Source organism: Sciurus carolinensis, chromosome 17 (genome assembly GCF_902686445.1).
Source record: "Sciurus carolinensis chromosome 17, mSciCar1.2, whole genome shotgun sequence".
Taxonomy (NCBI): Eukaryota; Metazoa; Chordata; class Mammalia; order Rodentia; family Sciuridae; genus Sciurus; species Sciurus carolinensis.
The window spans coordinates 11,456,594-11,482,925 of NC_062229.1; the positions used below are offsets into that span (position 1 = coordinate 11,456,594).

Genomic DNA, 26,332 nt, shown 5'->3' on the forward strand with positions numbered 1-26,332 from the left:
GCAAGTGATCCACTAAAGAACTCGAGAAGGCAATTCACATCCCTGTCCCTCCTTCCTGACTCCCCTCTCAGAGCACCATGTCCTCCACTGGAGCCCTGGCTCAGGGGTGCTTCCACTGTGAGTCTTGGCAGAACAGAGTGGAGAGCTGTGTCTGGTATCTGCCACGCCACGTACAGCAAGGACAGCTCAGGGTCACGGGCAAGGTCCCTGGAGGAGCAGGCACAGGATCACCCAGCACAGATTCCCTTCTGACCACTCCTGGGTCTCCTTGCAACTCTCCACACCCATGTCCACTCTTGTGTTCTGTCCCCTCAATCACAAAAAGAGAGATACAGTAAGTGCTGGTTTTCTTCCTACTGAGGGTACTTCACAGTTTAAATATGTTGCTCAAGTTTCTCTGGGTTTTGGACGTTTGTTTTACCTACTTAAAAATTTATGATTTGTGGAAGCAATGAAAATTGTCAGTGCAATTAAATTTAAGTTCATTTTGAATCGGTTGCTTCAACAGTAGTGTCTGTGGCTCAGGGCAAGGTAGTACTCTCATGCTCAACATTGTCTGCTGAGATAATTTCTTTTTTCTGCATCTGGATTGATTAAGTACAAAACAGAAAATAGTGCTCCTTATCTGATTAATGTGTGATGGACACATAAAATAACAGTGAAACACACCTAGGATTAGTAATGATACAGTTAAGCTTACATTCATCAATAACATTCAGCCCAAATGTCCTTTCATTTGAAATCACTGTTTTCCTATTTCTGTAACAGGACATGTTATTTTACCTTTACATAAACATATGATGTGTGTGTGGAGAGGAATGACTAATCCTCTTTCTTTCCTGATTCCCAGAGCATGACCCTTGCTTAGGAGACAGGAGTCTTCACAAATTTTAATTATCTCTGTTAAACATTGAATGGACTCTTCCTTGTTTCTAGAGCTTGTCTGTAATCAGTGTGGCTTCAACAAGCTTGGTACTCTCCTCTCTGCACTTTTATCCATTTCAGGAATGTTAAAACAAACAGGACACAAGAAACAACAGTTCTTGCTTGAGTTTGTATGGTGGTCACACAAACATCTATGTTATTGAGTTATTCAGAAATGATGGCAGAGATGTTGAGGAATAAAGAGATGTGGCCAAGTCACCTTTACTTTCTGACATACACTTTGGAGTCACAGCTTTTCAGTATTTGCCAGCCTATTGCAAATGTTTTTATCAATAAACTCATTATTTCCATAAGGATTGAATTCTTTACATGGAAAAAGAATACAATGGCCAAATGTTTATTAGGATCTGGTTGTGTCTTATATGTTTTATATGTGGAAGATGTTGGTGCTTTCATCTCCATTTGCATTAAGCAGTATGCACCCTGAGAAGTGGACAGTTTTGCACACATTCCATTTATATTAGCAGGTCAGAGAGCCAGGACTGTAATGTGGATGTTCTGACTCCTGTCTCAGGGTGCTGTGTCCTCTACTGAAATAAAAACTAAAAATATTATTCCCTGTGCATGATGACATTTCTTGATTAATCATCACATCAGGATTATTATGAAACATACATTGGCAGTATTATTTTATTTTGTACACATTTTACTTTATTCCCTAAAAGTTATAGGTTGTATTTGACTAGAATTGATTTTTACTGAGACACCAAACGTAGGTAATAGTGAATTGGAGCATGCAACTAATGGAATAAAAATAACTCCATGCCCATATCACCTGGAAATTTTTATTTCTTTGGTATGGAAAGAGACAGAAGGAGTTCAATTTTTATTTTCACTTTTTTTTTTTTTTTTTGCTTTTCCTGCCTCAGGATATGATATGCATCATCTCAATCATGTGAAGTAGCGCATGTACTTCACAGACATACTTAAATATACATGACTATGTAACTTAGTCCATTTGAGGGGCATAGGACTTATGTTGTATAAAATATATATAATTTGGGGAAGTTTTTAGGTAAGTCTTAAAGAAAACTGCTTATGGACATACAAATCAGTACTGACATGCATATATCTAATACTAATCATACCCACATTGGAATGGGATTTCAGCTCAGTGTGAAGGCATTGAAAGTATGCCCAAGGTTCGAGCTTGTGTCCCCAGTGCTAAAAGTGAATAAAAAAGTTTTATAATGTATCTACTGAGCCATAAGAGCTGTTTCTTTTGCAGAGCAGGTGAGCATTAGAATGGATTCCTGCAGAGAAGGCAGGAAGTGAAATTTTGTAAGCTGACAATTCAAATTCCTATAAATTACCAGTTCTGAAATCCATATTGCTAAATGTTGTTTTTAAATACATGAAGTGGGACTTGCAGGTTGTATTAATGGAGTCTTTTCTAGGTGTTAGCAAAAATTCTAAGGCCCTGGGTCTCAACCCTGGTGTAGGAAAAGATCAAAAATGTTTGAAAACAATCACAGCTATGTTTAATGGTAAAGGAGATTGTAATATAGTAAAGATTTTAATAAAAGTGTTACAATAATACTATAAGCTAAGAAATTATCATCTTCATTTTAGACACGAGTAAATGGTCAAAGAATATTCACCACATTTCTTCTAATTTTCCCTTTTGAAATTTTTTTCTGAAATATATCATGGTGTTTCCTCAAAAATAATAACACTGAATGACCTCCAAGTAGCTGAGGTAAGAGAATTGCATCCAAGTACAGAGATATTGATGTGAAAGTCTGATAAATGGTGTAAAAAGGAAGGACTCACACAGGCTTGGGGTTTTCCCTGGTTCTACAGTCCTCAACCATGTATGGGAGAGTTTAAGGTCAGAAAAACAATGAGATGTTAATCACAGGACATTAGGAAATTGATTTTTTTTAAAGCAAATGCCTGTCTTCCTCACTAGACATTTAATTCGAGTTTTAAGGGACTGACACAAATTATATGCATAAAATATTGAACTCCAAAGTATGTTCCAGCATTTCTTTTCTGTTTTTCCACTGACATATGTGGGGCACAGAGAGGACACGTTTGTGGTCTGTAATGTCAGTGGTTGTGTGTGTGTGTTTAAATGCACTGACAAATAGTGAGAGCCACCAAAGCTAATGATAAAAAATTCTGTATGAATAATTTAAAATATAGAAGTAAAATTTGAGTGAGGATATCAATAACCACAAAGGGATATATGAAAAGGCAAGAAGCTGACATTCTCCTGGGTGGTAACATGCTTTCTGATATGAATTAAAACATTAAGAAAGTACTCTGCTAATACATTCCTAGCTTTTATATAGTGTTTTAAACAGTTACAATCAAAGGAATTGGTGTCATTGAGTGCTTGACATTTATTTGTTCCCTTTTCTAATCATGTTTTCTTTTTCAAAAGTTGTCCAAGCAGAATAGAAGCACAAAATCTATCACTTGCCTTAGAATTCTATCTCATGGAACTGTCAGAGGACCCAGACCTGCAGCCCATCCTCTTTTGACTGTTCCTGTCCAAGTACCTGGTCACACTGCTTGGGAACCTGTTCATCATCCTTGCTGTCAGCTCTGACTCCCACCTCCACACCCCTATGTATTTCTTCCTCTCCAACCTGTCCTTGGCTGACATCTGCTTCATCTCCACCACTGTCCCAAAGATGCTGGTGAACATCCAAACTCACAGCAGAGTCATCTCCTATGTGGGCTACCTGACACAGATGTCTCTTTTTATCATTTTTGCATGTATGGATGACATGCTTCTGACTGTGATGGCCTATGACCGCTTTGTGGCCATCTGTCAGGCAATGCATTACCAAGTCATCATGAACTCTCACCTCTGTGGCCTCTTGGTTTTAGTATCTTTTTTCTTGGGCCTTTTGGAATCCCTGCTGCACAATTTGGTGGGATTACCACTTACCAATTTCAAGAGTGTTGAAATTGCTAATTTCTTCTGTGAACCCTCTCAGGTCCTCAGTCTTTCTTGTTCTGACACCCTTACCAAAAATACAGTCAAGTGTTTTGTTGGTGCCTTCTATGGTTTTCTCCCTCTCTCAGAGATCTGTTTCTCTTATTATAAAATTGTTTCCACCAATCTGAGAATCCCTTCATCAAGTGGGAAGTACAAAACCTTCTCCACCTGTGGGTCTCACCTCTCGGTTGTTTGCTTATTTTATGGAACAGGCATCGGAGTGTACCTTTTATCAGATCAGTCATCTTTCACCAGGAAGGGTGCAGTGGCCTCAGTGATGTACACTGTGGTCACCCCCATGCTGAACCCCTTTGTCTACAGCCTGAGTAACAAGGACATTAAAAATGCCCTGAGGAGGATGCACAGGAGAACAGTGTGATCTCAGGTGTGTGGCATACATTTGGAATGTATTCTGGAAATGCAGCACAAGTAAACATTTAGATATTAAATCCAGACTCATTATCACATTAACTTCAAGGATGATGTCTTTAATTCCTCGTCATGTTTTAGAGTGGAATGGTGGTTTCCAGGGATGGGAGAAGACAGAATGCACAGCTTTTATTGAGTGGTTGCACATTTTTAGTTTAGGAAATTAAAATTCTGGGAGAATGTAGTTAGTTCACTCTGTCTTTACATATGTATATGCTGTGTGTTTGGACAGGAATAACTAAATCTACTTCATTTTCTCTTCCCACATTCCAGACCCTATTTTCTATATCCTACACCTTGCTTGGCACACAAGAGGCCTAAAAATAAAAACCTAATTTATGCATGGAATAGACATTTAGAAAAATACGTTTAAAAGTATTGGTACAATCAATGTACGCTTAAAGTACGTGGTATTTTCCTGTGTCCAATGTCATCTATTTCAGAATCATTCAATAGAAATCAAATATAAAGTAGTCCTTGTTTCTGATTGTTTTATGCTCATTAGGGACTTTTAACTCAACTTTACACAATATACATTTGATTATTCAAAGATTACAGCAGAATATATTAAGTTCATGAAAAAGAAAAAAGAAATAAGTAAAGAAGTGTAGAGGTAGAGAAAACTTTTAAATTAAGCTGAGGGATGTTTACAGTTTTACATCATTCCAGATTCCCATGCCTCCTCACAACTGAATTCATCAATAAACTCCCTGTTTGCTAAGGATAGGTTCTCTATTTGGAAAAAGTATTATGACTAAATATATATTATATTCCAAGTGACTAGGGGCATGCTTATTGAAGAAATGGGTGATACATTTAGCTTCCCTTGGAGTCTGCACGTAGCTGTGGAGAGATGCACACTTGCTGCATATTGCAAATGTCCAGGGACAGGAGACTCCAGTGCTCAATTCCTGACTTTCTTCCAGAGCAGTGAGTCCTCTTCTGCAGCCTAGTGGAAATATCATTCCCTTGTCAAGGTGAAATTTCTTGATTGGTGATCCTGGAAGAATTATTGCTGAATATACTTCAGAAATGTTTTGAATGTAAGTATGAAGGGCAAGAGGATGTGTTCATAATGAGGCTCTTTTATTTGTTGTTTTTAGATATACATGAATGTAGGGTGTAGTTTGACATATTATACATACATGGGGTGCAACCCATTACAATTTTGATCCCATTCTCATTGGTGAACATGATGTGGAGTTACATTAGTCATGTATTTATATATGAGTAGAGGAGAGTGATGTCTGATTCATTCTACATTCTTTTCTATTCCCAAATAGATGTATAAACAGCAAATAAATATTTAACTGAAAAGCAAATATTTAATAGCATGTACTTCATATGTAACATTTTATCATGATTTGAGTTCTCTTCAAATTTAACTTCTTGATATTAATAAGTGCCTTCACATGCTCTCCTTTCTCTTTCTTACACACACACACACACACACACACACACACACACACACAGCTTCAGAATGTCATAAGAGAGCAGATTTCCACCCCATACTTCCTCACCATGGTGTTCTTCTTCACCACAGGGTCACTGGTCATGCACTGAAACCTCTAAGTGAGCCAAAATAAACATTTCCTCCTTTTAAGCTTTTAGTATTTTGTCAAAGGGAGAGAAAGCTAACATACACAGAGGCATTCATATATACATAAGTATATCTATACTCAGAATATTTTTGTAGCTTCATATCCATAATATCTCACCATGTTTCATAGTGGGATGGAGACACCTAGTGTCAGGGAGAAAAAAATGGGGAGATTTTGAATGAAGTAAAATTTTCAGTTCAGGAGGATGAAAAATTTCTGGGAACTGGTGACATGGCAGATTGCACCACAATGTGAATGTCAGAGCATCATGGAACTGTGCTCACTGAAAATGGTGGAAAGCACAATTTGGGTATATTTTACCACAATGAGCAATAGAAGCAAAATGAAAATAGATATTTAAAAAAAAAAAAAACAAAAAATAAAAAATAAACAAGACGCAGCAAGACTAGTACTGCACAATCTCTCTCATATCTGGAAGGAGACCAAAGTCAACCTGCATGTAGAGTGTGATTGCTAGGAACTGGGGAGGGTGCCCAGGCACGGGGATACCAGACTGATGGTTGAATGAGGATCAATGTGCACTGTGTGCATGGAGAGAAATACCACACTGTGCTCCAAAAATGTGAAAAAAATGATGTGAAATAAGTAAAATTTTAGACATTTCACTGTATGGGATTAATTCAAATGAACCTGCATAACATAAAAATGTTGAAAGTGTTTCTTAGCCTATCTGTGTGGTGTCACCAATGACAGATGCAGTGCACACAAATCCCATGGTCGCAGTTGGTGATGAGTTTCACTCCATGACTGCTTTTGTTATGAGCTATCAGCTTTAGCTGAGTGTTCAGATAATGCCATCCTAGCCCTTATATAGTGTTTTAAATATTCTAAGATAAAGGAATTTATATTATCGTTTGACTACGTGGTGCCTGCTTATCTATTTTCTTTTTCAAATACTCTTTTCTCTTTCAAAAGATGTCTAAGAAAAATTGAATTGAAAAAGTCATGTAGCAGAATTCCTCCTCCTGGGACTCTCAGAGAATCCAGAGCTACAGCCTGTCCTCTTTGGCATGTTACTGACCATGTACCTGGTCACAGTACTTGGGAACCTGCTCATCATCCTGGCTGTCAGCTCTGACTCCCACCTCCACACCCCCATGTACTTCTTCTCTAACCTGTCCTTGGCTGACATCTGCTTCACCTCCACCACGTGCCAAAGATGCTTGTGAACATCCAAACTCACAGCAGAGCCATCTTCTATGTGGGCTGCCTGAGTCAGATGTCTCTTTTTAGCATTTTTGGATGTATGAATGACATGCTTCTGACTGTGATGACCTATGACTGCTTTGTGGACACCTGTCACCCCCTGCATTACTCAGTCATCATGAATCCTTGCCTCTGTGGCTTGTTAGTTTTGATGTCTTTTGTTTAACCTTTTGGAATTTCAGCTGCACAATGTGATTGTCTTCCACTTTGCCTACTTCAAAGGTGTGGAAATTACTGATTTCTTTTGTGTGACTTCTCAAGTGCCGAATCTTTCCTGTTCTGATAACTTTACCAAAAATATTTACAAAAATGTATTTTGTTGGTGCCATTTCAGGATTCTTTCCTCTCTCAGGGATCTTTTACTCTTACTACAAAATTGTTTCCACTGTTCTTAGAATCCCATCATCAAGTAGAAAATACAAAGCCTTCTCCATCTGTGGGTCTTACTTCTCAGTTTGCTTATTTTATGGAACAGTGGTTGGAGTGTATCTTGCTTCCACAGTTTCACAATCTCCCAGAAAGATCACTATGTTCTCATTGTTGTATGCTTTGGGCCTCCCTATGATGAATTCCTTAATCTACAGTCTGAGGTACAGGGACATTAATAGTGCTCTCTGAAGGCTGCACAGCAGAAATGTGTAATTTCAGTTGTGTGGCATCCATTTGGAACATGTGCTAGAAAAAGCAGCAATGCTAAACATCTATACTTGCCTGTAAATTATGCCTCCTTGTGATAACATTATTTTCTTAGTTTGATGATTTTATTTCTTCATATTTCATGATAGAATGGTGTTTTCCTGGACTGGGAGAAGGAGGAATGGGAAGTGTTTTTAAAAATGTGTTCAAAATTTCAGTTTGGGAGGATGGAAAGTTTCTGGAAATTGATGATGGTGATGTTTGCACAAAACAGTGGATGCAATTAATGCCGCCCAGCTGTGCACTTCAACAAGAGTGAAAGGAAAACCAGTAAAATAGAGGAAGGAGAATGAGGGAAAGAAGAGGGGAGGGAAAGGGGTAGGACAGGGAGTGAAATGGAGTAAATCAGATTCCATGCATGTACAATTTTGTCAAGATGAACCCAACTACTATATATGATTATAATGTTCTAATCATTTCTTAAGCAACCAAAAAAAAAAAAACACTGAAAGATACATACAAATATACTTGATTATAGGAAGCACCAAAAACCTATTGTAGATGTTCATTTCTCCCTTCTAGTAATGTGAGAAAGTCCTTTCTACATTTTGATATTGTGGATTAATTTGACAAATTGTGAGTTCCATGCTGAGCCCCCAAGCTCGTATGGTAGTAAAAAAATTAGCTTTGCCTACAGCACTTGATTTGAAGATTTCAGTCCACTCCACTCCATACCTGTGTCTCTTCAACCATGGTGCTCTGTATCAGAAAGCTCCCATCCGTCCCTGTATTCATGCTAATTGTTAGCGTGGAGGCTGAGCCTTCATTGGGCACCTGTCATGGGATGAATGTCAGAACCACAGTCCTTGTTCATGGCCCAGCAGAGAAGTATCACAACTCATTCAGTGACAGCAAAATGAAGAGTGGAGGAAGGCTACATGAACCATTGTTTCTCATCATGAAGACAAACACTGAAGTTTAGGCACTGAGATGGGAAGGCACCAATATGCAGTTTCAGTTGTTATGAGTTCCATGAAATATGGGTATTTGGTTATGTTGGGGGGTCCTGAGAATCTCATCCAATATTTCCATTTCCTCCCACACTGGTTCTACCTCTCTTAGACATCTCATCCATGATGGCAGAGTATGCATTCCTGTAACCTGTTTCCCAATCACTGCAAAAGGGCTATGAAAGTGAGGTCAAGGAGAAGGAGGAGAAGAGGACCCATAATATCATAAACAGATATTGAGGGCCATCTAGATGTCAGTATCACATATGTGTTCTTTGTATCTTGTGTCATTTCACCTGTATAATCTCTCACACATTTAAACTCCTATGTTATTATATCATCGTTGTCCTCGTCGTCATCATCATCATTTTCATCATCATCATCATCATCACCATCATCCAGGAAGGGAAGAAGCACCATGCTTTTATGTAGCTAATGCCATGTAGTCTGTTAGAAAACAGAAAGGCATATTTCTGTGTCTGATTAGAGACACGGGGCATCTCGACAGGAGAATCCTGGAATGTCACCCACTGAACAACCCAACCAGCAATTTCACTTGCCTCTTTCTTCATAGAGAATCTATTTCTCATTGTGCCCTTCATTCTGAGGGTTACTGGTACAGCAAAAGGGAGAGAAGTGGTTGGTACCTTCTGGGTTAAATATAGGAATGTCAGGAATAGATTCCAGGCTAAGACCACAGAAAGACAAGATGCACAATGAGCAGCACTGATCGTTGCTCTTTCCTCTACTCCAGAACTTACTCACAGCTGTCCACATCCCCCTCCATTCTTATAGTTAGCCCACCCAGTATCCAAAAAAAGACATTAAAAGCAGGATTTTACATAATTCCTATTAAAAATGGGACTTCAGAGTTTATACCTGCTCACTGGATATACCTGTGGTTTAGAATCTTGGATCTTAGCTTAAAACATTTTGATGGTTGAAAGTAATGAAAAAGTTTAGTGAATCAAGTGCAGTCTGACAATTTTCCTAGTTGTCCACACTATGCAGAAATACAAAATCTAACAGGCCACTCAGAATTCCATCTCCTGGGCCTTTCAGAGGAACCAGACCTGCAGGTTTTACTCTTTGGACTGTCCCTGTCCATGTACCTGGTTATGGTGCTTGGCAACCTGCTCATCATCCTGGTTCTCAGCTCTGACTCCTACCTCCACACTCCTATGTACTTCTTCCTATCCAACCTGTCCTTGTATGATATTTATTTCACTTCCATCATGGTCCCAAAAATGATTGTGGACATACAAGCGGCGTCATCTTCTAGTTGGGCTGCCTTACACAGATGTCTCTTTTTCTCATTTTGGATATATGGATGGTAGCCTTCTGACTGTGATGGCCTATGCTCAGTGGGGCCAACTGCATTTCCAGGGCACCATGAATTCATGCCTCCGTGTCTTCTTAATTTTGAGGTCACTTATTTAACAGCATGAATTAATTGCCTTACAATCTCCCTGATTTTAACGTGTGGAATTTGTAAGTTCTCCCACGATCCTTCTCAACTTCCAATCTCCCCAGTTCTGACATCTTCACTGATAACATGTTCTTGTGTTTTTGTTGCTGCCATCTCTGGATATCTTCCCATGTCATGAATCCTTTTTCCCTTATTCTAAAATTGTTGCCTCCATTCGGATGATCCCATAATCAGAATGGAGGGAAAAACCTTCACAACCTGTGGGTCTCAACTCTCCATTATTAAATTATTTTATGGAACAGACCTTGGAGTGTACTTGATTCAGCTGTATTATGTTCTCCCAGAAAGGGTGAGGGGACCTCAATGATATACACAGTGGTCACCTCCATGCTGAATTCCCTCATCTACAGTCTGAGGAACAGGGACATTTAAAATGCTGAGGAGGCTCAACAGCAGAACGGTCTAATCACAGGATTGTTCGTATTCATTTGGAATGTAAACTAGAAAACCCAGCAGAAATGAATTTGAAGACATGTAAATTCTGTCTACTTGGACCACTATTTTTATAATTTTATGGCTTTACTTCTTCATCCTATTTTATAGTAAAATGGTGCTTGCGATAGATACAAAATGTGAGGAATGGGAAGTTTTTAAATGGGTATAAAGTTTCAGTTTAAGAAAAAATGAAAAATTCTGGAAGTGAATGATTGCTACGGTCTTATAATGATATGACTGTAATTAATGCCACTTAACTGTGCATTTAGCAATGATTAAAATGGTAAATTTTTATGTATATTTACCACAATATAATTTAAATGAAAGTAAATGGATCATAGTAAAAGAAATAAAACATGTAAAGGAGATGCCCAAAATATTTGTAGTCATTCATTTCCTCTTCTTTCTCTTTCTTCATTAACATTAAGGAATCCTTGGAGATTTGAAGAACATGGACCAATTTGACTAATTATGAGCCCTGTGCATGAAACCACTAAGGTCATATAATAGTCAATAATCTTCCTGTGACTGCAGTTCTTCCATTTAATGACTCCATTCCAGTTGGCTTCATACCTGGGTCTGATCCTTCTGTGATTTTCTGCATCAGCCAGCTCCTATCCATCACTCTATTCATATCACTCCTGAGCACACAGCCTCAGCCTTCACTGGGTACCAGCAGAGGAAGAGCATTGGATACTCAGCCCTTGTCATGACTCTACATAGACTCAACATTACCCAGTAAGTTCTGGGGAAGAGAATATATGGAGGAAGGGCTCTCTGAAATATTTTGTCCTCCTCATCAAGACAAACATACAGTTTGGGGTAGATAGATCTGAAGATAAAAATATGCAGAATATCAGCTACTTTAACTTTGAAGTTTATGTACATGAGGGGGGTAGAGGTGCCAAATATCTCAAAGTTTTGATTTCTTTGTACTCTGGTTCTATTTCCCATGTACACCTCATCCATGGAAGTAAAGATTGGAAGTGGAGATTGGGTCCCGGTAAACTATTTCCTAAGCATTTAAAATGGTTTATGAAGGTGATGAGGGGGAGGAGACTGGCAATAACCAATTGTCAGGCTGTTACTGACAGCCTCCTAAAAGGGAGACTCTAATCCATATGTTCTCTGAAGCATGTTTCATTTCACATACATAGTCTTCTGCAACTCATAAGCTCCACCAAAATTATTATTTTACCAAAGGGGAAGGACAGCATTTTTATGTAGTTCATAGCTTTTGTTCAGATATCAGATAATGAAGCCATGATTGAGCTATATGATCACAGACAACAAGCATTTTTCCAGAATACTCTTGCAGATTGTCCTTTTCACAACCCACATAGCTAGTTCAATCCCTGTCACTCCAGGAAAATACCCCACTGTGCTCTTCTAATTAAGGTTCCAGGTGGATCACACAGGACAGCAGTGGGTGGCACCAGCTGCCTCCATTATAGACGGGATGACTGAGATCACAGGAAGAGTAGGCACATGATAATCCTGCATAGGATTATTCCTCTTGCCCTTCCTGCATACTCTTGTGGCTGTCCACATCCTCCTAGTCACTCTCAAAAGGAGACACACAGTCAAGTGTGGATATCATTCCTACTGAGAAAATTGGCCAAAGTTTTAAAATGTACCTCAGATGTACCTGTGTTTAAAATTTGGTCTTCTGCTTAAAAGTTTCTGGTGGTTGGGAAACAATAAAGAAAATTTAGTGTATCAGATCCAGAGTCTGAAAATTTAATTCTGAATCTAGTGGTCCTACTTGTTAGTCTGTGATGCAGCGCTGGTTGTTAGCGTCTCTGAGATGCAGCACTGCCATCCGATTTGATTTCTGAATACACTGAGTGAGAAATAAATAGATATGGGTGCTCCATATATGATTATCATGTGATTTATATGTAACATGGAGGGAAATGTAACTTAGATACTGATTTTGCTAATAATAAGAAAACTCTTCATACTAATCAACTAAATATCCTGTTATCTAAAATTACTATTTTCTTACTTACATCACAGAACTATTTTATTTGTGTTATTCTGCAAGTACATGGTCACTTTTTGGAAAGGAATGCTGGATTCTCTCTCATTTCTAACTCTCTCAACCCTATAACTAACTTAGCAAGAAGGAGGCATTGAATATTAAAAAAAAAAAAAAACTGTGTTAAATACTAAATAGAACCTTCCCTGCTTCAGGAAAATTGACTGTAACCGTCAGGTCTCCAGCACACTTGGTGCTTTTCCCGTCTGCAATTTCAGGAACGCCCAACCAAACAAGAAAGAAGAAATAATAGCTTTTGTTCTTGTTGACATCACAGGTACATGGGCCCTAAATTTTCATTTAACCACATTTATAATATTGTATGATTAAGATTGTGGCAGAAATTTTCATGGGAACTAAGAAAGAGGCACAAAGAGAAGGTGGCAGAGGACCCTCCAGGGCTGGACTGAGACATTTTGGAATTTCACCTCACTCTCGGCTCCCCTGGCCTTCGATGGCTGTTTTTGTCAAAGTACTCACTATTTCCACAATGGTGGGATTCCTTATTTGATAACATGAATTGATGACCACATATGGCTAAGTTCCAGACTTTACCTGGGTGACATACGTGTTGAGGAGATGGGAGTCGTCCTGCCCTCTGTGAAGCATTGCAAGCAGAGATGTGGAGAGATTTGCAAATGTTCTATCCACAGAGATAGGTCAATGATATGGAACTAAAATGTGGATTTCCTGACTCTTATCCTAAAGTCTTCTCTACTGGAGCCCAGTGGAAATATCCCTCCTATACAAGAAGAAATGTCTCAGTAATCAGGCAGGGAATATTATTAGATATACCACAGGAATATTTTGGACAGTACATCTCAACCACAGTAGGTTGTGTTTGATTAGGATCATATTTATTTAACCAAAAATGTACATGATTAATAGAAAAGCTGGAATGCCCATCAAGTATTGGAATTCAAAAAACTGTCTGCTGCCAACATGCTATGTCAAAATTCTCATTTGTACAATATGAACTCAGGCACAAGAATTTTGGAAAACTGGTTATAAAAATAAATTGACAAATTAATTGATGTCCCTTGGGTAATACTGTGCATCAGCTAAGGCCTTTGAAATTCATGATTGTACTTCACATGCCAATATAAATTACTAAATTTCAGAGCCAATAAGTGATGTGTTGTAGATGGCTTGAATGAGCAGTGGATTTTCTTTTCCTTAAGGTAAGTCTTAAAGAAAAGTGCATATGGATATGGAAATCAAAACTGGAAATACAGACATGAAAATATACCCACTGAATTTATGGTAGCAGTTTCTTTGGGGGAGCAGGTGTGAAGAAAATAGAATCATGCAGAGATAGTAAAAATAACATTTCATAGGTAATAATTTAAATCCTTGAAAAATATTGGTTGTGAAGCACAAATTACTAAATGTTTATTTTTAATATGAGTAGTAGTTACTGTTGACAGTCACAATAAATAATATTAATAGGGCATTTTCAGAATGCCAGCAAATATTCTAAGGCTGTGATTCTCAATCATGGTATAAGACAGGATGGCCAAGAAATCCACTAGCTCATACTATGGTTAAACTGATTTTATTCTAATACCAGGGTATCTTGGTATTTCAAAATATTCATGAGTAAATATTATAAATGAAACCAAGAACTGCTACTTCATACAATTTAAAAATTATTTAAAGCATTTTAAAAATAGCACATAAACTAGGTAATTTTTTTCTCCAGTTTAGATTTGAGCAAATGGTCCAGATGTGTTTACATAATTTCCTATAGTTTTCTGTTGCATATTTCCTAATTAAATCACAGTGTGACATGACAAGGAATAAACCCAAGTTGCCTTCAAGTAGCTGATGTAGGAGAATTGTAACCCATGTATCAGGATATATTGATTGAAAATCTATTAGTTGGTATTAGAAGGTTGGTACCCAAACTTGGGTTCTGTGTTTTCCCTTGTGCTAAAGACCTCAAATATATCTAAAGGGTTTGTGATCAGAAAAACAATGAAGCAGTGTTCCCGAGCCATTATAGAATATAGAAGTGTTTAAAAAGCAAGGAATAGATTTCTTTAGTAGATATTCAAGGGAAGATGTATAGAATTGACACAAATAAACACATATCAGATGAGAAAATTCAAAAGCCCAACTTGATATTTCATTACCCGTGAATCCTCAACAGGGCAATGTGCCCTAAGGCTGATGATATTGGTCATGGGCATTTATCTTAAACATATTAATCAACATTAAAGTCATAAACAACTAATGATACTAGGTATACATTAAATTAGTGTCAAAATACATACAAAATTTGAGCAAAGTTTTCATTCACGTGGGAGGGAAAACAAAACACACAAGAAGCAGAAAAACTCAGGGGAAATAAATAGCACATGATGTTTTCTAATATACATTATCAACTTTAGTGTACCAAAATCAGTGAAAAAAGAAAGAAAAGGGTGGAGGGAAGGAATTCCATGAAAATAGAAGAGGTATCAGTGGAGAAGAGGAAGAGCATTAAGGGGAGGAGGGACTGGAGAAAGGAGGAGTGATGGACGGAGCCCGACCAAGCTCTCTATGTGCATATGTGAAGGAACCACAGAGGACCTCACTTTTATATACATGCACAAGACACTGGTTAAAAAAAAAAAAAAACTACAAAAAATTAGAAGAAAGATCATTAGAGTCAAGAAAAGGGAACAAGGAGAGGAAGGAGGGGAGGGAATGGCTGAATCAGAGCAAATGATATTCCATGTTTTTATAATCATGTCAAAATCAACACTAATACTTTGTATAACTAAAGCAAACTAATAAAAAATGCAGTCCTAACTTAGGCATAGTGTTTAAACATTCTAGGCTAATGTAATTTGTACCATTGTTTTCCCACTTGCATGTATTTATTGGTTTCCTTTTTCCAACACATGTCTCTTTCTCAAAAGGTGCCCAAGTGAAATTGAACTGAAAAATCTAACACTTGCCACAGAATTCCAACTCATGAGCCTCTCAGAGGACCCAGACTGCAACCCATCTTCCTTGGACTGTTCCTGTTCATGTACCTGGTCACAGTGCTTGGGAACCTACTCATCATCCTGGCTGTCAGCTCTGACCCCCACCTCCACACCCCCATGTACTTCTTTCTCTCCAACCTGTCCTTGGTCGACAGTCTGCTTCATCTCCACCACAGGTCCAAAGATGCTGGTGAACATCCGAACTCACAGCAGAGCCATCTTCTATGTGGGCTGCCTGATGCAGATGTCTTTTTTTCTCATTTTTGGATGTATGGATGACATGCTCCTGACTGTGACGGCCTAGAACCAGTATGTGTCCATCTGTCACCCTCTGCAATATCCTGTCATCATGAACCCTCGCCTCTGTGTCTTCTTAGTTTTGGTGTCTCTATTGTTCAGTCTTTTGGAATCCCAGATCCACAATTTGATTGCCTTATACTTTACCTACTTCAAAGACATGGAAATTTCTAATTTCTTCTGTCAACCTTCTCAGGTCCTTAGTCTTGTCTGTTTTGATACCTTTACCAAAAATACAGTCATGTATATTGTTGGTGCTATCTATGGTTTTCTTCCAGTCTTAGGGATCTTTTCCTCTTATTATAAAATTGTTTCTTCCATTCTTAGAATCCCATCCTCAGGTGGAAAGTACAAAGCCTTCTCCACCTGTGGGTCTCACCTCTCAGTGGTTTGCTTATTTTACGGGACAGCCATTGGAGTGTACCTTGCTTCAGCTGTATCACATTCTCCTAGAAAGATCACTGTGTTCTCTGTGATGTACACTGTGGTAACCCCCATGCTGAACCCCTTCATCTACAGCCTGAGGAACAAGGACATTAAAACTGCCCTGAAGAAGCTATGGAGCAGACGAACCTAGTCTCCTTATCTCTTCCATTTTTTTAATAATTTGGGTTCGAAAAACCAACCATATAGACCTACCTTCTTGTTTATGTTACTCTAGGAGATTCATGGCTATCATTTCACTCCATGTTTCTATCTAGATATTGCCTCCTTTGGTTTAATTGAATTTCATGAGTGTTCAGAATCATTTTTGTTGCTATAAATATCAAGACTAAATCTGTATATGCAGTCAACCCTTGTAATTTGTAACAACACTGGCCTTGGCTGAAATGTTAAACACTATCTCCTCTGGGTCTGGGGGGAGGCAGGGGTAGTACCAGGTTTGAATTCAGGATCCTTTAACAAATTGCAGTTTTAAAGACGTACACTCAGTTTTTAAATGTTAACAAAAACTGGGGAAAGTATTTTGCACTGTCTAAACACAAAAATAGTATCTAGGGTTAAAGAATTCTTGGAGTCTAAATAAAATATTAGAATTACATCCACCTTGAGATGATGATGATGATGGTGTGGAGCACAAAAATCTTTCCTTAGAAAGGGCTGAGGATGTGGCTCAGTGGTTAAGTGCCCCTGGGTTCAAACCCTAGTGAAGAAGAAGAAAAAGAAGAAGAAGAAGAAGAAGAAGAAGAAGAAGAAGAAGAAGAAGAAGAAGAAGAAGAAAGGGAGGAAGGAGGTGGAGGGGGTCGAACTATAAAGAAGATTAGGATAAGGAGACCCGTATTCACAGACATTTAGAGAGACAGAGCGTGAGAAGGAAGATATGAGAACAGGATACACGTATTTACACTACCCTTGATGCTGACTGGCTTTGATGTTTTATAAATAGTATTGCACTAAATGCACATATTCTTACACTTCCTTAATCCACAAACTTGGCATTTGTGCATTCTGCAACTATCAATGACTTAAAAATAGTAACTGTGAAGAGATATTTTGAATTTTTAAATTTTATGCAGAATTACTTGTATCAACCCCACACAAGCTCAGTAAAAAATCTGGTTTAAAGGACAGGTCTTTGCTTTGTATTTCTTATTCTGTATTCCATAGTGGCCTACTAAGATTACTCTCGTTGTTTACTGATCACGAACTTTCTTATAGGTGCTTCAAAATTCAGATCCATGAAAATCTTCAAAGACTGGGTTTTCATACCAAGCTTCCTAGACCTGAATAATTGGTTTTCACATAAATCCCTCCTGGTATATAGATTGATATTCTATTTCACTACCTGAAGGCAACTCAGATTCAAATTATTTTGTGAACTCACACTAAGGTTTAACTGGGAGAAAACTGCATAATAGAAAAATAGACAATATGAACACAATGGGACTTTTTCTCCTGTGAAAATGGGATAATAGATCTTCCCCTGAAGGCTGTTGTAAGAAAGTTCTTTTGAAATTCTTTTAAATTTCCTATGCCTGGTTATGAGTCTAATTTATCCATATATACACAAATGGATATTTTAAAATATCTGGAAACCCTGACCTCAAACCAAACCAATTGAATCAGAGTATCTGCATGTGATGTTCTTGGGAATTTCTTATAGCAGAGTTGAGAAACACTGACTTGGAATATTTCCTGGCATTTAGAAAACACTTCATTAATATTACTTATTATTGGTATAAAATATGCACTTTTTAAATTAAATATGAAAATTTAGTCCCATTTGCTTCAGAACTAGCATTTTCTAAAATTTCAATTATTCCCAGAGAAATTCAAGTTCTTGGTGACTTTACATGATTCCATTTCATGTTCCCCAAAGATAGAAACTATCCTGAATTCATGGGGTTGATTTTCCGGTCAATACTTCATGTCAATATTAATTTGTATATTTATAAATAATTTTCCTAAAAAAATTACCTATTAAGTACATAAAGTTTGTCAAAGTAGTCTGCAACACAACACCTATTTTCCTCTGAAATGTACTAGTTCACACGGACATGCGTTCTCTCTGTGAAGTACATACATTGACTTCAAATGCAGGGGCTGATGCACAGAAAGACCTGAGGGAGGAACATCATTTAATTTGCCATTATATTGTGACAATCTTTTGACAATACTTCTGACTCTCTTCATATCACACAAGTGAGAACTTCCTGATAATATGTGGGTTGAAGATGGCTGCTTGGCTTCCAACAACTGATGCAACTTCAGTTTTGCAATTTATCATCTACATTTCTGTGCCAATAAAAATTCTGTCCTTATCAAGTCCATCCTCTTATTCATAAGATGTACCATCAAAATATCCCTGCTGCCTATCTAGTAATAATCCTTCCAATATAACCCAACAAGGCATTTCATCTTGTAGAGTTCATGATATCTTCTCTAGTAGAGGAGAAGGTGCCCTGGGAAGGGACTCAGAATTGAATCTCTCATTCAGGCATCTCTGCCCTGCTGCCATATGCAGAGTGGGTGTAAATCTTCACCTCTCTGTGGTTACAGTGTTTAATGGAGATGGGGAGAATAGCACCTCCCTACAACATGGATGACACAGATGGAAGCCTGGAACATAATAAATATTTGGTCATTTGGGGTTTTCTTTAAGCAATAAAAAATTCATCATTATGTAAATATTGACTATTGGTGAACACATTTATCAAAGGGCACTGGAGTTAAGAATGATGTGAAGTTGAAATATCTCAGCCCAAACAATAAGGGAAACCTGCGCTTTCTTTCTCCCTCCTTTTCTTCCTTTATATGCACAATCTCTACTATGATCTTTTAAAAAATGGAAAATTATAGATGATACTGAATTTAAATTTAAGACCCATGTGGCCATGACATGGGCTCAAACAAAGTGCTGCTGTGTCTTGTCTCTTTTTGATCAGACATTCCTGAAACAGACGAAGGTGCAGGCAGCAAAGCACCGAGTGTGTTGATGCCACACTCATTCAATTTCTGTGAACCAAAGAAGGGTCGAGTCAATGTTTAATGATTTTTTTTTGGATGCCTCCTCTGTGTCAGGTAAAGCATAGGCTCTGCAGAATCAAAATGAAAGAGAGTTACTCATTCTTTTCAAACACATGGCATATAAATTTATAGAGACAAAAAAGTCCCATCCACAAATAGAAAAGCAGTAACTTCAGGTCATAGGATACTTAGGTTGAATGGCATGAAGCTTAACCTTCTCATTATTAGTAATGTCTAACCTTCATTCTGCCCTTCTTAACATGCTAAACCAACAGATAGCACTTTCTGTTTAATCCCTACTCAGGGATAGCCGTCTCAACTAGAAACCAATTCATATGACAATGATTACTCTCAGAGGTACTAACAACTAGCCCTACATCACAGAAGTACTAAGTAAAGTCAAGGAGATTCATAATTAAATTTTCAAACTCTGCACAGCTATGTTGATCATGTCCCAGTGAACAGAAAGTTGCAGAGGTTCAATGGTCTTAACCCAGGTGCATCTGAGGAGCATTTGAAACTCTTTCTAGTCTCCTGAGTAGGAGCAAAGTCAGGACCTGACTTCATGTCTCCTTACGAGGTCCAGTGAGCCAAATACAAGCATGGAGGAGGTGTCAGGCTGCTGCAGGAATACCCTGGAGTGGAGGGTCGAGGGACCTCTGTGCTGGATCATCAAGCACCTCCTCTGTCTGTGATCTGTTGCTATCCTTCCTACACTGGGTGCAGCTTGTGCCACCCACTGCTCTGCCTTGTCATCTACCAGAAATGACCTAAGGAGAAGAGCACAGTGTGCAAGGTTCTCTTCTTGGAGTGACAGGGAACGAATGACTGGTTGAGTGGCCAGGAAGACAACCTGCCAGAATTCACCTGGTATGATGCCCTCAATTAAAACATGGCCTCATTCTCTACTGCCTAAATATAGTAAAGGTTTTCTCTTTGGGTTTCTGTAAAATGATAATCATGTTGTCCCTTATAAATACAGGAGGATAATGCACATGGGGTGAAACAAACTGCACAGAACACACAGTTCTCTGCCCAACACGGAGGAAATCGACAGTAATGACTCAGGATGTTACGGTTACCGCCATCCTACTCGGGAAGTAGAGCAAGTGTGAGTGGAAAGCAAAGTTTCAGTAGAATTTTTGGAACCCCAACCACACCCAGGAACATAAAATTCACAGTCCTGGTCAGGGAAATGGCATATGGATACACTCCCACGTGGCTATCCCAATGTCATGTTTGTCCTTATGCTGAGGAAACAATCCTTCCTGCATTCATCTTCTCGCTCTGTACTTACTGGGTTACACTGCTTCTCTGCTGAGACATGACTGAGAAGGACAGATGAGAAGACCCTCCCATGTCTTGCACCCAAAGAAAGCTCAAGCTTGGTCCTCAAGACTGATATGAATGCACTTTCAGATAAGAGTGTCCTCATGCAGACAACCATGGAGAAGGACACACAGGCGTGGAGCCCACTGTAATGAGTCATCCACTGATGAACTGAAGCTACAAGCTGATTTTTGCCTGCTAAATGACCTTGGAGGCTCAATGCACAGAACTCATAATTACTCAAATTGGTCCACATTACCCCAATCTCTAAGGACTTCCCAATGTTGATGGTGGAAGATGATGAACAGAAAATGAATGTCCCCAAATTTATTGAAGTTCCTCTACACTGTAGGACACTTGTGTGAACTTTCCTCTTTTTTCATGTTTTAAATACCTGTTTATTTGAAATAATGCTTCAGAGGAAAAAGTTTTACTTAGCCATAGAGAAGAATAAAATCATGGCATTTGCTGGTAATGAGATGGAACATCTTGCTAAGTGAAATAAGTCAGAGCCAGAAAGGTAAGGACAAATATTTTTTCTCATGTTCAGAAGCTAGACAAAAATGAGGGGGGAAAGGGAGGGGGAAGTTTCATGAAAACAGTAGTGAGATGAGTGCAGTAGAGGAAGGAGACAGAGGGGAAAAAGGAGGGAAGGGAAAAGGGAGGAAATGCTAAGTGTAATTGACCACCTTATGCTATGCACATATATGACTATATCACAGTGAATTTACCTTTATGTGTATTTATAAAGCACCAATTAAAAAACAGGAAGTAAACAGAAGGAAGACCACTAGATCAGGGAAAGAAGAGGGAATGGGAAAAGGAAGTACTGGGGACTGAAAAGAAGCAAATTATATTCCATGCATCTACAATTACATCAAATCAGACCAAAATATCACATATAACTATATAACTACTAAAAGCATTTTTTTTAAACACATTTCAGACTTGAGCATACATTTCGGTGACATTATTTACTTTCACACTATTATGAAATCATCACTATCATTTATCTCTAAAGTTTTCTCTTATTCCTCTACTGAAAATGTGTGTCTATTCTTTAAAACTCTTCAATCCCCTGTCCCACAACTCTGGAGACCACCATACTCTTATGAAACATGTTGAGAAATCAAACTACAAAAATAACATGACCATGGAGGCAGGATTTGCTGGTCTAGATCTTCATATTTGCTGCATATTTCAACTGATATCTCAAATGAGTGTCACAGGAACTCTCTTATAGTTCAGTGGGTCTCTGTTTGCCAGGCTGCAGATGAAGGGATTCAGCATAGGGGTGATCACTGTGCACTCCAGTGAGGCCACCATAGTACTTCTGGGAAAACAGGTTATAGCTTAACCAAGGTCAGCACAAAGTCCATTATATAAAATAAAAAACCGATATGTGTGACCAATTATACATCCAACCCAATAATGGGATTATTAGAATGAAGGCAAAATGATCCCTGAGAGGAAGCCAAAAAAATAACAAATGTGGTGTAAACAAAAATATGACTGTGTTATTGCAGAAGATGTTGGGCCAGTTGAGATTCAGGACTTCAGAAGAAATTAGAAATTTTCACGTCCTTGAAACAGACGCACTGTAAGTCAATAAAATTGCACATCTGAAAGTACTAAAGGATAGCCAAAAATTTAAGAATACACAGATGTGAGAACTCATGATGACTGGATAATGCAGGGGGGTGAGAGGAGAGCACAAATCAGTCTTGGTCCATCACAATCAGAGCATATAAGCCACACCTCTAAAAATGATATTTCAAAAAATCTGCATCTGTATCAGGCAGCCCAGGTAGAAAATGACTGTACTGTGAATTTGCAGGATGAAAATTATCATCTGGGAACATGATGGAGATGAAACGGATGTCAGTCAAGGACAGGTTGGAGAGGAAGAAATGCATGGGGCGCGAAGGTGGGAGTCTAAGGTGATGTTCAGGTTGATGAGAAGGTTCCAAGTATTGTGACCAGTCACAAGGACAAGAACAAGGAGTGTGGGTCAGGATTGTCTGAGAAACACATGAGAAGGGATTCTGATGCATATATTAAATATTATGGTTTTTATTTCTTGGATACCTTTTTAAAAAATAGAAAAAAGATGTAAGTTGGCAGCTAGCTCTCTGTGTGTATTTTAAACTTATGTATTCACAAGAATTCATGTACCTTCTGCAATAATTCTCATTCACAACAAAGATAAACTTATTAAAACTCTTCCATTATTGGTTTCTCCATCATTCTCTTCCTTCTACACATACCTATTCTATACTCAACTGAGCAATGGTAAAGAACAGGAATATTAGAGATAGCAAGTCTGTCATTACAGTAAAATACAGGACACCTTTTAATTATATTTATTAGTGCATATTAATCATACAAAATTTTGTGTTCACTCTGATATTTACATACATGTCTATTATATATATATATTACATATATATACATATATATATATATATATATACATACATATGTATAATGTGTACAAAGTATAATGTGTTTAGGTTTCTCCATTGAAGAAAAAAATCACTCTTATAAAAGGAAATTAAGGGCATCTAGGTTGGTTCCACATCTAGCTATTGTGAACTGAGGTGCTATAAACATTGATGTGGCTGTGTTAATGTAGTATGCTGTTTTTAAGTCCTTTGGGTATAAACTGAGGCATATTATTCAGCCATAAAGAAGAATAATATTATGGCATTTGCAAATAAGGGGATGGAAATGGAGAATATCATGTTAAGTGAAATAAGCCAATCCCAAAAAACCAAAGGCCAAATGTTTTGCCTGATAAGTGGAGGATGATATATAATGGGGGTAGAGTGGTGGGGAGGGAGAGAAGAATGGGGGAACTTTAGATTATGTTCAAGGAAATGAGAGAGAAGTGGGTATAAAAATGGTGGAATGAGACGGGCATCTTTACACTATGTACATGTATGATTACACGAATGGTATGAATCTATATTGTGTACAACCATAGAAATGAAATGATGTATCCCATTTGTGTACAATGAATCAAAATGCAGTCTGTAAAACATTAAGAGATAAATTTAAAAAGAAGGAAATTAAGAAGCAAATATAAGGGTTGGGGTGGTAGCACAGTAGTAGAGTGCTTGCCTCATGTGTAAGGTACTATGTTTGATTGTCAGGATCACATATAAAAAAATAAATAAAAATAAAGGTCCATCAACAACTAAAAATATGTATATTTTTTAAAAAAGAATCAAATATAACATTTTATTATGAGATAATGGTACACATTCTCTTGACTTAGAATACTTATCAAATCCTCTACAAGAGGCAAATGTGTTATCTTAACACTAAAGTTGACAATTTATTATTAAAAAATGTGATGTTCCAATTACCATGCAGAGGTTTCAACAATATTAGGCGTTCTAACTTCCTTCTTGATAGATATATATGCTCACTCAATTTTTACTTGTTTTTTTAAAACTTTAAATTTGTTTTAATTAGTTGTACAAAGCAGTAGAATGCACTTACACATTTTGATAGATCACACATAAATGGAATGTAATTTCTCATTTTTCTGATTATACACATTGCAGGATCATACTGGTCATGCAGTCACACATGTACATGAGGTAATAATGTCTTTCTTACTCTACGGTCCTTTAAAAATCATTTACTCTATAATTGCTGACCTTTACTCTGATGGACTTCAAATTATGGTAAATATGGTTTAGTTGAATACCCATATGACATCATTGGGCACAAATATGGAATTAATGCATACTGTACTTGTCATTGAAAAATAATGAAATATTAAGCATTTGAAATTTTTTTATTTTATACTGGTTTGTTCCAACATCATTCAATGTAAGTAAAGTATGTGGCATAGAAATACCTCTTTACTTCATTTTTAAATTCTGCTTTCTATATTGTTCTGCTAATAATGCTTCATGGCTTCCTGTGTATCATGGACCCTCTTATATACCATTCAAAACTTTAGATACAGGGAAAATCCCAAAACCAAGGTTTTATTCTCATACTTCTTATGTCTAAGTAATTTCTTTTCACATGGCTTACAATTTTCTCATTAGCAGTTTTACTTGAAGGAAACTGGTTATTCTGTTACCTCACATAAATATTTAATTGGGAAAAAATTACAAAAAACTGACAGGAAATAATGTGAACATAGCCGAACAGTTTCCTCATCTGTAAAATGAAGCAATAGTTATCTACAAAACAGATTTGTCAGTAGAAAGGTTTTCATTTTGAGTCTGTTATGTAGATTAGTAATTTTGGGTCTCATTAATATATTTACCTATGGGTATTTTGCAATATCCAGATACCATGGTCTCAGATAAAAAACAAACAATTTAATCAGAATATCTTCATGTGAATTTCTTGATAATCTTTTCTTCCACCAGAGCTGGGAATTATTGCTTTGAAATGCTCTTGTCTTTTAGAACATGGTTCCTTAATATTAACTCTATCTACCATCAATAATACACAATATCTGTGCTAAAGTGTGGAATTTTGTATCTTCTTTGGACCAAATATTTTGTATTTATTTGAATTGTCATCTGTGAAATCGGAATTGTTGTTTTCTCTACATGATTCCATTCCCTTGACACTCATTCCCCAAAGAAAACTATTAATTGGTTAGTAGATTTTCCTGCCCATGTTTCCATGTAAGTAATGGTTTATATACCTATGAAGAATTCCTTTAAAAACTTCCCTATAGGCTACCTAATGCTCATCTAGGTAATATCCAACACCACACTACCAGCTGACCCTGGAATGTGCTGGTTTATATCACCATGTGGTTCTACGATTCCCTGTGTAGTACAAGCATCAACTTCAAATCCTCTAACTGATACTCAGCATTAACAGGAGCAGAACATTGTTTAGTTTGTTAGTTTATTATTAGGAAACTCTTTCAAAAATTTTGTGCCTTTCTTAATATCACACAAATGAGAATTTCTAAACAATATGAGTTTGGGGGGTAGATGTTCAACTTCAAGAATTGTTGAGTATTCAGTTTTATTAATAGCCTTCTACACTTGTTATCCTGATATCATTCATCACCTATATTGTCTTAATAGGTACCAGCAAAAATGTCCCTGATGTCCACCAAGTAATAATTTTTCTAACATTACTGATCATGTGATTCTGTATTAGAAATATTATTTCCATTGGACTACAGGAAAACGAACAGTACTGTGGGATGTGACTCAGGAAACCAACATTTTCTTCTCAAGTCACAGACCAGCCACAGCATGCAGAAGGTTTGTCAGTCTTCATTCTCCGTGCTCACACAGTTTAATGGATATTGAAAACAGCACGTATCTCCCACAACTTGTGTGGCACATAAGCAAAATTTGGTTTAAAAAAAAAGAATTCAACCATTGAGGAAATAGTAAGTTTATTAATGAATCCAGTTGTTAATGGGCACTGGAGCATTGGAATGGGATAGACTTAGAATAGGTTTTGCCCCAGACCTAAGAGTCACCTGGTCCTTTCTATT

The 26,332-nt window shown here is 37.6% G+C and overlaps 1 protein-coding gene across 1 annotated transcript; it reads left to right on the forward strand.

Annotated features, from left to right (window-relative positions):
• The first annotated feature begins 3,674 nt into the window (after positions 1-3,674).
• On the forward strand, positions 3,675-25,946 carry LOC124968040 (olfactory receptor 18-like). Its single transcript, XM_047530430.1, has 6 exons — positions 3,675-3,731; positions 7,338-7,377; positions 9,864-10,011; positions 12,124-12,205; positions 16,046-16,525; positions 25,911-25,946. Exons 1-6 carry the CDS (start codon positions 3,675-3,677, stop codon positions 25,944-25,946), a joined length of 843 nt encoding a protein of 280 aa, XP_047386386.1.
• The last annotated feature ends 386 nt before the right edge of the window (positions 25,947-26,332 follow it).